General features: G+C 41.6%; 1 protein-coding gene across 1 annotated transcript in view; it reads left to right on the top strand.

Annotated features, from left to right (window-relative positions):
- mak (male germ cell-associated kinase) overlaps positions 1-12659 on the top strand; it is a 220107-nt gene that overhangs the window by 199058 nt on the left and 8390 nt on the right. Inside the window, exon 13 of the mRNA XM_043719022.2 lies at positions 3111-3236. Coding sequence (XP_043574957.1) covers positions 3111-3236 — 126 coding nt within the window. The remainder of the gene's footprint in view (positions 1-3110; positions 3237-12659) is intronic.

The raw sequence follows: 12659 nt of genomic DNA, 5'->3' as shown, positions 1-12659 counted from the left end.
CGTGATTCTCCTGTTCCTTGGATGCTGCCTGACCTGCTGTGCTTTTCCAGCAACACATTTTCAGCTCTGATCTCCAGCATCTGCAGTCCTCACTTTCTCCTCCATGAACTCCATCAGGGTCATCCAGCCACTTCCAAGATGAAGATGCTAGCAGGAAGCTACGTCTGATGGCCAGGGTTAGATGCCCACATAACTGCATTGGTGGGGCAGTGCCCAGAGTGCCAACAGGGACAAAAATTGCCACCAACAGCGGCACCACATTTGTGAGAATGGCCGGGTAAACACTGGACTCAGTTACATGTTGACAATGCTGGTCCTTTCATGGGCTTGATATTCCTGGTCATTGTGGATGCTCATTCAAAATGGCTGGGTATGCATAAAGTCGTACAGCAAACTCTGACAGTTGAGAAACTGCGAGCACTGTTTGCAATACATGGATTCCCAGAAGTATTGGTCGCAGTCAATGGGACGTTGAATGAATGGCATTTGGCACACATCGTCAAATGGTCTGACAAAGAAAAATCTAAACATTGAAGGCAGGCTTAAAGAAGCAGCATACAGTGTCATTCTACCAAACTATCCCAGTTCCTGTTCAATTATAGGACCACCTCTCACTCAACAACAGTCATAGCTCCAGCAGAGTTGCTGACGGGGAGAACAGTCCACACCAGGTTAAACTTGATACTCCCAGTTTGGGCAGGAGGGGGGTTGGGTACTGTGTGTATGTAAAACAGCAGCAGGAACACCAACGTCAGCCATACCTCCTCTAAACAAAAGAGATCATTTCATTCAAGGGATGAAGTTTGTTGCCAAAACTATTGAAATGGCCTTGTATTCATATAAGGGGAGGTGGACTTGAGGTCAGATCCCATGACATACAAAGTTCATGTGGTTGAGATGGTCCTGAACAAACATTTGGATTACCTAAAATTTGTTACCTCGCAAACAGGACAGAAGCAAAACATACCTGACTGCTCAGAACAGCCAAAAGGCCTGTCAGAAATCATAGATTCTTCCCCTCCATCTAGTGTTGAGGAAACTTCGGAGTTAAAGATGGATTCAGCCGCGATACCATTGCCACTGGAAGAAGAGGAAACCCTCCCGGGATACTCAGGATGGGCTATGGTCCGGTACCTTCAGCTCATGTCAGAGTCCAAATCAAAGGAACCAGACCTGGGGTGAAAACGTCGCAGAAAATGCTACAAGAAAAAGACCAGGCCTACATCCCCAGAAGTAGAGGGGGAGGGATGTGGTGATAGAACTAGGCGGACCTTGTTTACTACAAAGCCCTTGACTGGGATTGTTATTCTGGGCCAAGCAGAAAACCCTAGACAACCAGTGTGAACAGGGGATTTAGAATCTGGGGACTGACTCTAAGCTGGCCACAGCCGTGTACTGTGCTTAAGTAAATAAAGGGTGACTTGATGGCAGGATACTGGCCTCTCTGCAGTTATTTCAACTCCAATCAGAGAAGAATATTCCTCTACATTCCCATTGACCTGAATTAAATATTGCCTTGATTTCAAGAGTACTTACTCTCACCGGACATCTGGAATTCAGCTTTTTTATCATAGAGTCATAGAGATGTACAGCATGGAAAAAGACCCTTCAGTCCAACCCAATCTAGTCCCATCTGCTAGCACCCAGCCTATATCCCTCCAAGCCCTTCCTTTTTATATATCCATCTGAATGCCTCTTAAATGATGCAATTGTACCAGCCTCCACCATTTCCTCTGGCAGCTCATTCCATACATGTACCACCCTCTGTGTGAAAAAGTTGCCCCGTAGGTCTCTTTTATATCTTTCCCCTCTCACCCTAAACCTATGCCCTCTAGTTCTGAACTCCCTGACTCCAGGGAAAAGACTTTGCCTATTTACCCTTTCCATGCCCCCCCATAATTTTGTAAACCTCTATAAGATCACCCCTCAGCCTCCGACGCTCCAGGGAAAACAGCCCCAGCCTGTTCAGCCTCTCCCGATAGCTCAAATCCTCCAACCCTGGCAACATCCTTGTAAATCTTTTCAGAACCCTTTCAAGTTTCACAACATCTTTCCAATAGGAAGGAGACCAGATTTGCATGCAATATTCCAACAGTGGCTTAACCAATGTCCTGTATAGCCTCAACATGACCTCCCAACTCAATTTTAAATAAATGAGGCCTGGTGATGTGTAGGCCTGGCAGGACTCAACATAAGCATTAGTGAGCAGATTATTACTTTGTAAGTCCTGCTTGATAGCCCTGATAATGACCAATTACAACTATTTTGCTGAAGATCAAGTATTAATTGGGTATTAATTGGCTACATTGAACTTGTCCTGCATTTTGTGGGCAGGAAATTTGCACATCTCTCTTGAACTTTCCCCTTCTTCCCTTAAACCTATGCCCCCTATATTTGGCATTGCTCCCTAGGAAAAAGACTCAGATTTTCCACCCTATCTATGCATCCCATAATTTTGTATACTCTGTCAGGTTTCCCCTCAGCCTCCAGCGCTATAGCAAAAGCAATCAGAGTTTGTTCATCCTCCCCTTGTAGCGAACACACTGCAATCCAGGCAATATCCCTCTCAACTTCTTTTGCACCTTCTCCAAAGCCTCCACTTCCTTTCTATAGTGTGGTGACCATAAATATACATAATTCTCCAAATGTGGCCAAACTAAAGCCTTATACAGCTCCAAAATAACTCACCAACTTTGAATTCAATGCTTGGACCAATGAAGGCAAGCATGGTGCATGCCTTCTTTACCACTTGTGTTGCACTTTCAGGGAACTATGGATTTGTACCCCAAGCTCCCTCTGTATATCAATGTTCCTAAAGATCCTGCCATTTACTGAATATTTAGTTGTAAAATTTTGTTGTCAGCCTCAATAGTAACAATTTGGTAGATCTAACATCACTGCAACATTCAAATATTTCCCGCTTTAATTATCCTCAACATACCTTTTTTGGTATAAGAAGTTGATAGTCAAATGCCAGGTTGTAATTCTTACATTATTTGGAAAGAACTGCAGCTTAGGGCAACTAGAACATAGAACTGTACAACTCTGTCTCTATAACAATAGTCAAATTTGGTTTAATAATTCAATAACAATTCATCCTTTTGTTACAGGAAAGCTGGAAGTTTTTAATCCTGATTATAATTCATCTAGAGGTTATAATCCATCCTTTCTGAAGAAGGAGGTTGGGTCAGCAGGGCAAAGACTGCAGTTTGTTCCTATTGGAGGATCCACAGGCAGTAAGTGTCTGTTTTCATCCTTGTGTATTTATTAAAGGGAGTTTTATTTTAAGATCTCAAAGATAGTAAAGCCCGGATTTTCAATGAATTGGGCCAATTTAGGAGCCTTTTAAAAATAACAAGCAGACCAAAATCCTAAATTTGCACCCTCATCCCTATTTCCAGCCCGTTCTGTACTATATAATGACTTCTAATACCAAACTTAAACATTGCCAAGAGGAGAGAAAAAGTTTGAAATCTTTCATTGATCAGATTGGGACTAGTCCTAAATATGCAAATTTATTTCCTTTTTCTATTGAATCCATTAATGTCATTGAATTGCTTGTATAGATAACCGTGTCATAAACAATATCCATTTGAAACATTCACTACTGTGAATTTACTAAATCAGAAGCAGTTTGTAGAATACAGCTAAACAAATCTCTCAATGTATTCTCTCTGGAAACAAGTTTGTTCTCATTCAAGGTTTCAACTTTGGTTTGTAATGAAATAACTGGTAACAAAGGAGTTCAAACACAATGTCCAAAGAAATGCTGAGGCTCTGATCTGACCTGTATATTTGTGAAAATCTGATGACAGATGCACATATGTAAAACTAGAAAAGGAACTGGAGTTGTTATACTCAACACCAACAAAAATGCATGTTGTGCTCAATGATGATTCTAAATTTATATCTATAAGATCTACCTCCTCTACACGTAACTACAAAGCTACATTCAAGGGCGAGTTTCGGAGGTACTTGTTGGAATTAGAGTGTTAGGGTGGTAACCTATACATACCTGATGGGATTCATCTTCAAGGTTCAGTGCATCCATGCATGTATGGGCTACCCAAGATTCAAAACGTAATGCCCTTTCATGCTGTATTCTATCTATGGCTGGCTCTGCATAACATGAATTGGCCAAATGGTTGAATTGAATTTATTGTCACGTGTACCAAGGCACAGTGAAAAGGTTTCCCTTGCAAGCAATACTGGCTGATCACAGAGTTAAGTAGCGCAGCTAAGTAAATAATTGGTAAACAGTGGCAAAAACAAAAGCACAGGTACAGGCGGATATTAAGAGTTTGTGAGTCCATTCAGTATTTTAACAACAGTAGGGTAGAAACTGTTCCGAAACCGGCTGGTGCATTTGTTCAGGCCTTCTGTACCTTCTCCCCGATGGTAGACGTGTAGATATACATTACCAGGGTGGGATGGATCTTTGAGAATGCTGGCGGCCTTTCCTTGACAGCGGGTCTGGTAGATGGATTTGATAGATGGGTGGTTGACCTTTGTGATTGTCCGAGCTGAGTTCACCACTCTGTAACCGTCTCCGATCTTGAATGGTACAGTTGCCATACCAGGTAGTGATACATTAGACAGAATGGTCTCAATGGCGCACCTATAAAAGTTGGCAAGGGTATTTGCCATCATGCCAAATTTCCTCAGCTATCTGAGGAAGAAGAGACATTGTTGGGCCTTTGTAACCAGTGCGCCCACATGAAGAAGAGTCCAAGAAAGCTTGTTGTGGATGACCACTCCCAGGAGCTTGTCAATCTTCATTCGTTCCACCTCTGTGCTGTTAATGTGTAGGGGCGCAAGAGTAACATCCCTCCAAAAGTCAGTAATGAGTTCCTTGGTTTTGCTGGCATTGAGAGCTAGGTTGTTCTCAGTGCGCCATTTTTTCACGTCTTCCACCTCCCGTCTGTTTCGTTGCCATCTGAGATTCAACCGACTATGGTGTTGTCATCAGCGAACGTGTAAATGGCATTAGTCTGGTATTTGGTGATGCAGTCATGGGTGTACAGTGAGTACAGGGTCTGACTACACACCCCTGGGGGGGCTCCAATGTTGAGTGTTAGTGAGGATGAAACATTGTCCCCAGTCTTCACTGATTGTGGTCAGGAAACTGAGGGTCCAGTTGCAGAGAGTGGGGCTTAATCTGAGATCACTAAGTTTAGTAATCAGTCTCGAGGGGATAATAGTGTTGAAGGCTGAACTGTAGTCAATGAGTAGGATTCTTACCAAGCTGGGTCAAGAGTAGAGGGGAGGCTGGAGTTGATTGATGCCATGATTAATGCCTTTCAAAGCTCTTCATGACCACTGAAGTTAGGGTCACTGGACAGTAGTCATGGAGACATGCTGCATGAGCCTTCTTAGGCACAGGGATGATGTTGGTCCTCTTAGAACAGGCAGGGACAGTGGCCTGCTGCAGGGAGAGGTTGAAGATGTCCCAAAAAACCTCTGCCAGTTGGTCTGTGCATGCCCTGAGTGCACAGCCTGGTACACCATCTGGTCCCATCGCTTTCCTTGGATTCACACAATGGAAAACTAATTTGATCTCTAATGCAGTGACTGTTGGGGTACGTTCGTCAGGATTAATCAGAATAGGTGTTACCTCTTCGCCAAAATTCTGCTCAAAGCGAGCATAGAAGGTGTTGAGACGATCTTCGAGGGATGTGTCATCGTCTGCTATTTCTCACGGTCTCTTTTTAGAACCTGTGATGTCATTCAGTCCTTGCCATAGTCGCCGGGTGTCTGTCTGGGTCTCTAGTTTGGATAAGTATTGGTCCTTGGCTGTCTTAATAGCTCTGCGAAGGTCATACTTGGATTCCTTATATTTGAGTGGGTCGTCTGATCTAAGTCCTCACACCTGGTTTTTACCAGGTTCTGTATGTCCTGATTCATCCAGGGTTTCCTACTGGAAATGAGCTGTTATAATCTATATTAAATAAGTTTCCAAATGGTGGTGAATTCCTTCCCTCTCATGATGATTGTTAAAGGTTTGCATATTGAGAGCAACTGCAAGTCTATGTTTTCTTGAGACATTCCTAGCTTATTTACCAATTTATTTACTCAAGGAAGTGGTTGATGCTTGTGTTATGTCAACATATCTTAACTATCTAGATGTGACACCAGTATCTGAATCTGCATCCTTTGAATTTATTAACCTAGTACAGTAATTTGCACAGTTGAGTTCAGTTTCAATGACACATTGTATGCCCAAATAGATAACTAACAACTTCATTGGGTATCATGAGAATCATGTCTTTGGTGGAATGGCCATAAATCTCCTATTCCTTGTGCAATTCTAATAAATCGATGAAATATTGTAGATGTCTCAATCTGCAGCTGCATCAAAGATTTTCTTTACGCAACCTAATGAACTCCATCTTGCTCCCACATTTTACTATTGAATTGAAGCAATCAAATGAGCTTCCTTTCCTTGATTTAGGTTTCGATTTTGTTGTCTCATGTACTCAAGTACAGGAGTATAGTGAAAATGTATAATGTCGCCAAACACAGTGCCATCTGATGTACAAAGGTATCTAGGTACAAAAAACATTTGTACAAAGTAGTGAAAGAATCAAAGTTAGAAATGTTAAGCATTACCTTCATGGAATAAGTAGAAAAATGAAGAAATAAAGGAATAGTTAACATTTAAAGCTCTTTTTAAACTATAAACTAGAAAAATAAAATTAAAAGTTGAAGTCTTCCACTTAGCTCGCTCTCTGGGAGACCTTGGCTACCTGTTCTCAACACCACAGGTACCGGGGACGTTCCCTCACCGCTCACTCTTCCCGCATTGGGCCGGGATGTCATTGTTGCTGTTGCTGATGTTTTAAGTTGAGACGTTCTATTAGTGGAGAAAGCCACTTGTGGATTTATTGTGAAATGTTAGTGGGCTCCACCTATTGTCCAAATTTTTGAGACAATTTTTGCATAATTATGCTTTGATCAGGATAACCATTATCTCTCAGGATAGCCTTATTCTCAGTGAGCAGATAACTTAAGAACTTATTCACGTGATTGCCAATAAGATTATACTTAGTGTTGGAGCTTTAGGAATCTCAGCACATATATTGACCTGTGAACATAGGATTTCGATACATCTTAGTGGAAAACCTATTGACAGATTTCGCAACTTAAACATTTCACAATAAATCCACAAGTGTTTTTTTCCACTAATAGAATGTTGTCATTAAGCCAAAAAGACATTTTGTCTCCCTCACAAAAGATATGTATGGGATATGAGTTTCACTGCTAGTTTAATATCAGGTATGTTGGGCTTGTACAGATCAGAACATTTTCAGACTCGACCTCTGCATGAAAATCTAGCCCTAAGTATTTTTACAGGGATAACAAAGAAAATATGGAAAGAAATATTGCATGTTTTCAATAGTACAGAAGGTTTCAAGACAAGAAGGAGTGAAAGATTATTTCTGCTAGACCATGGAAGATGCTGTGGTTCTGTTCGCCGAGCCGACAATTTTTGTTGCAAACGTTTCGTCCCCTGTCTAGGTGACATCCTCAGTGCTTGGGAGCCTCCTGTGAAGCGCTTCTGTGGTGTTTCCTCCAGCATTTATAGTGGCCTGTCCCTGCCGCTTCCGGTTGTCAGTTTCAGCTGTCCGCTGTAGTGGCCGGTATATTGGGTCCAGGTCTATGTGTTTGTTGATGGAGTTTGTGGATGAGTGCCATGCTTCTACGAATTCCCTGGCTGTTCTTTGTTTTGCTTGCCCTATAATGGTAGTGTTGTCCCAGTCAAATACCATGGAAGATAGAAAGAGATCAAATAATAGGGAAAACCCTTCTTTGAATGCATCCTCATTAATCTACCTATTGCAAATGCATCATGGTAATGTTGAAGTGACTACCATGCAGTTTCTGTTGAGACAAAGGTCCTCCAGCGAAGAAGGTTACCTCAGAATACAACGGGATCTTGATCAGATGGTCAATGGGACGAGGAGTGGCAGATGGAGTTTAATTTAGATAAATGAGAGGGGCTGCATTTTGGAAGGGCAAATCAGAGCAGGACTTCTGCACTGAATGGTAAGGTCCTGAGGACTGTTGCTGAACAAAGAGACCTTGCAGGTTCATAGTTCATATTGTGTGCAGTTCTGGTCTCCCTCCTGGAGGAAGGATGTTATGAAACTTAGAAGTGTTCAGAAAAGAATTATAAGGATGTTGCTAGCATTGAAGGGTTTGAGCTATAGGGAGAGGCTGTTTTCCCTGGAGCATTTGAGGCTGAGTGGTGTCCTTATTAAAGTTTATAAAATCATGATAAGGTAAACAGACTAGGTCTTTTCCCTGGGTTCGGGAAGTCCAGAACTAGAGGGCACAGGTTTAGGGTGAGAGGAGAAAGATTTAAAAGGGACCAAAGGGACAACCTTTTCACGCAGAGGGTGGTCTGTGTGGAATGAGCTGCCAGAGGAAGTGGTGGAGGCTACAACAATTACAGCATTTAAAAGGCATCTGGATATGTATATAAATAGGAAGGGTTTAGAAGGGCTTAGCCATGTGCTGGCAAGTGGGACTAGATTAAGTTAGGATCTCTGGTCGGCATGGACGAGTTGGACCGGAGGAGCTGTTCGTCTCTGTGACTCTAAACAATTCTTCTTCTGAGTGGCAGGCAGTGACTAGTGGATACTGCAGGCAATTGTGTTTGGACCCCAGCTATTCACTAATATCTATTTTCCTCAACTAAATCATTAATATATGTGATATCTCTAAGTTTGTGTAGGCAGCACAACGCTGGGTGGGAGATGAACTGTGAGGTGGGTGCCGAGATGCTTCTGTGTGAGTTGGACAAGTTGAGTGAGTGGGCAGATGCATGGCAGGCAAAGTATGATGTAAATAACTGAGTTTATCCACTTTGGTAACAAGAACAGGAAGATACATCATTATAAGAATGGCAAAAGATTTGAAAAGATGTGCAACAAGAACTAGGAGTCCTTGTATGTCAGTCACTGAATGTAAACATGTGAATGCAGTAGGCAGTGAAGAAAGCAAATGGTATGTTGACCTTGGCAGTGAAAGGATTCGAGTACATCCGCAGTGATATCTTCCTGCAATTCTACAGGGCCTTGGTGAGTCCAGATCTGGAGTATTGTGTCCAGTTTTGGTCTCCTTGTCTGAGGAAGGATGTTCTGGCTATGGAGAGAGTGCAATGAAAATTTCCCAGACTGCTTACTGGGATGGTAGAACTGATGTATGAAGAGAGACTGGGTCTGGAGTTGAGAAGAATGAGGGAATCTCATAGAAACTATTAAAATTCGAATGGGATAAATGCAGGGGAGGATATTCGCAATGACTAGGGAGTACAGAACCAAGTTTTACAGTCTAAAGATATGGGACTGAGACGAAGAGAAATTTCTTTACCTCTCGAGTAGTGAGCCTGTGGCATTCTCTCCCACAAAAAATAAATAAGGCCAAAACTTTGAATGTTTTCAAGAATGAGTTAGATATAGATTGAGGAGAAAGCGGGAACAAGAGTTAGATAATCAGCCATGATCATATTGAATGATGAAGCAGTGTTGAAGGGTCAAATGGATTCCTGCTCCTATTTTTCAATCTTAAGAAGGAAGTTCCAGGACACCAGCAACAGTGAAGGAAAAATGTAATTTCAGGTCAATGGTATATCCCTACCATAATCCCTACCACTCTACCATAATCATCAATCTAGGGGATCAGTCTTGGTTCAATGAAAAATGTCAGAGACTATGTCAGGAGCAATACCAAGCATGCCGACAAACGAGGTGCCAAACTGGTGCAGCTTCAACCCCTCCAAAATAATAGAAACAGCATTTGATAGACAGAACTAAGCAATCCCACGACCAAAGCATCAGATCAATACTCTAAAGTCCTGCCATTTCCCATTATGAATAGTTGAGGACAGTTAATCAACTAACCGGTGGAGGAGATTTCACAGATATCCATATCCTTAATGATAAAAGAGCCTTATAGATCAGTGCATGAAACAAAACTGAAGCACTTGTAACCTCTTTCAGTCAGAGTTAAAAATCACACAACACCAGGTTATAGTCCAACAGGTTCAATTGGAAGCACTAGCTTTCGGAGCGACGCTCCTTCATCAGGTGATTGTGGGGGACACAATTGTAAGGCACAGAATTTATAGCAAAAATTTACAGTGTGATGAAACTGAAATTATATATTGAAAAATACCTTGAATGAAAAATACAGACATTCAAGGTATTTTTCAATGTATAATTTCAGTTAAATCACACTGTAAATTTTTGCTATAAATTCTGTGCCTTACAATTGTGTCCTCCACAATCACCTGATGAAGGAGCTGCGCTCCGAAAGCTAGTGCTTCCAATTTATCCTGTTGGACTATAACCTGGTGTTGTGTGATTTTTAACTTTGTTCACCCCAGTCCAACACCAGCATCTCCAAATCTTTTAGTCAAAAATGTCAAATGTATGATGCTCGTGAAATCACTGTGGTCAATTCAAAATTCATTCTACATGACATCAAGAAACAGCTGTAGGCAAAAGCTATGGAGCCCTGATAAGATTCTAGTTTTAGTACTGAAAACTTGTATTTGAAAGCCAACTGCTCCCTCCCCAACCAACCTGTTCTAACACAGCTACAACACTGGCACTTAACCAACAGTGTGAACAATTACACAGGTATGTCCTGTCAACAAACAGAAGGACAAATCCAATTTGGCCAAATGCCATTCTACCAGACTATACTTAGTCAATTGCAAAGTAATGGAAAAGTTCATTGACAATGTTATCAAATGGCACTTGCTAATAATAACCTGCTTATTGATGCTGTCAGGACCATGTGGTTCCAGACCTCATTAACACTCCAAATATAGATAAAAACAACTGAATTCCAGAAATGTGATGAGTGTAACTACCCTTTAAACTAAGATGATATTGCAATAATGCAACATTTTGTTCCATGGGGAAAAAAAAACTTTAAGCACTGCCAACATGGGATAAAAACAATTGCCAAACCCCTTAGTCTTGGAATCCTAAACCTCTAGCCCTGGTGGTGACCGCTAATGCCCACCCCCATTCTAGTTCTGATTCCCAGGAACCCCATTTGCCCTTCCTTTTGCTCTGCGTCCCTGAAAACAAATTCAATCTCTTGACCTCCTTACCCTCTGAATTCTCTTCTCCATCACAAGCTCCACATCCCCTGGCCCCTGACTCCAAGGCCCCAAATCACTTTGGACTCCTACAGCCCAAGTGCAACTGTTTATGTGACCCAAACGTGGAGCATATAATTTGTTCACCTTCTCATGCAGCTTTATTATGGGGTCCAATGCTCAATATCTGGTTGTTTGAATCTCGCCATTTGTGGTCAAATATGGATGCTCTAAATTTAATCCTGAAGAATTTATTATAAAGTAAGTGAATATAGGAAAAGATAGAGACATTAGAGTAGGATAATTAATTGAGAGCGAGCAGAGAAAGTACAGGAGGGACTTAAACCATCATGGTTGCGTAGGTTTTAATGCAGGTGGCAACTATGCAATAGCAGCACTTGAATCTGACCACGTCAATATGCGTGAGTGTTGTATGCCATGTTGTAAATTTTTCTGGTTTTAAAAAATAGAAAATCCCTTTCCTTAAAAAATCTCATTTCTGAACTTCTAATTTATAACGATGGGGTCATCAGACCAAACAGAGTACAAACAGCCAGTATTTATTAATCAAGTACAAACTTTTTGACAAGATTTTATAAATGCTTGATGAACAGTGAGGAAAATATGGAAGTTCCTTTCCCTCGTATCCAAGAATTCCTTAAACACTACCTACACAAGCAATGGCCTTTGCACTTCAGAGATTGAAAAAAACAATGAGATTGAGTGTCAACAATGGGAGAGCCAACCAAAATAAGACCATGCCAAAGACTCAACAGATTACTACAGGAGGTCAACAAGTGTCAGAGTGGGAAAACTGTGCTCGAGACCCACAGGTAAAATCAGAGAATCATTGGAGGTTGGAGAGCGTGTGCCTGAGGGAAAACAGTGTCCAATAATGACATCAAGTCAACATGACTTTTTTTTTGCAATACCTTCCTCCTTCATTCATCTTCGATATGTGAATGAATTGTTGACCAGAAGATGCATTTGACCCACCATCTCTATGACTCTTAAAGATGAAATGCAATTTCAATGATACTTTACAATACACAGGACCAACATTCTGAACCAGTTAGATAATGGTTAGAAATTATTTTCAAATTATGTAAATTTCCTGTTGCCCTGTTTAAAAGTATTTATGTTGCTTTTTCCACATGTCACCAATGCCTGATAAACCCGTATCTTCTCAACAGCCTGTTTACTTAAGCTGATGCTAGTTGCCCAAATCTGTATTCAGACTCCATGGTCTAGAATTTCCTGCCTAAACCTTCATTTTTCCCCATCTTGCATTCCTTCTTAATACCCATTTAAAAAAATTCAGCTCTTTTGCCAAACTTTGTCTCCTCTTGTTTGCATATCTGACTCGATATCTGAGGGTGGCATGCTGGCTCAGTGGTTAGCACTGCAACCTCACAGCGCCAGGGACCAAGGTTCAATTCTTGCCTTGGGCGACTGTGTAAACTCCACACAGACATTCTCCCCGTGTCTGCGTGGGTTTCCTCTCGGTGCTCCGGTTTCCCCCCCACAGTCCAAAGATGTGCAG

Source organism: Chiloscyllium plagiosum, unplaced genomic scaffold (genome assembly GCF_037043375.1).
Source record: "Chiloscyllium plagiosum isolate Xiang-an unplaced genomic scaffold, Cpla_swu_hap1 HiC_scaffold_34, whole genome shotgun sequence".
NCBI lineage: Eukaryota > Metazoa > Chordata > Chondrichthyes > Orectolobiformes > Hemiscylliidae > Chiloscyllium > Chiloscyllium plagiosum.
The sequence above is the reverse complement of the archived record's forward strand: the minus strand, read 5'-3'. Positions and strand labels throughout refer to the sequence as shown.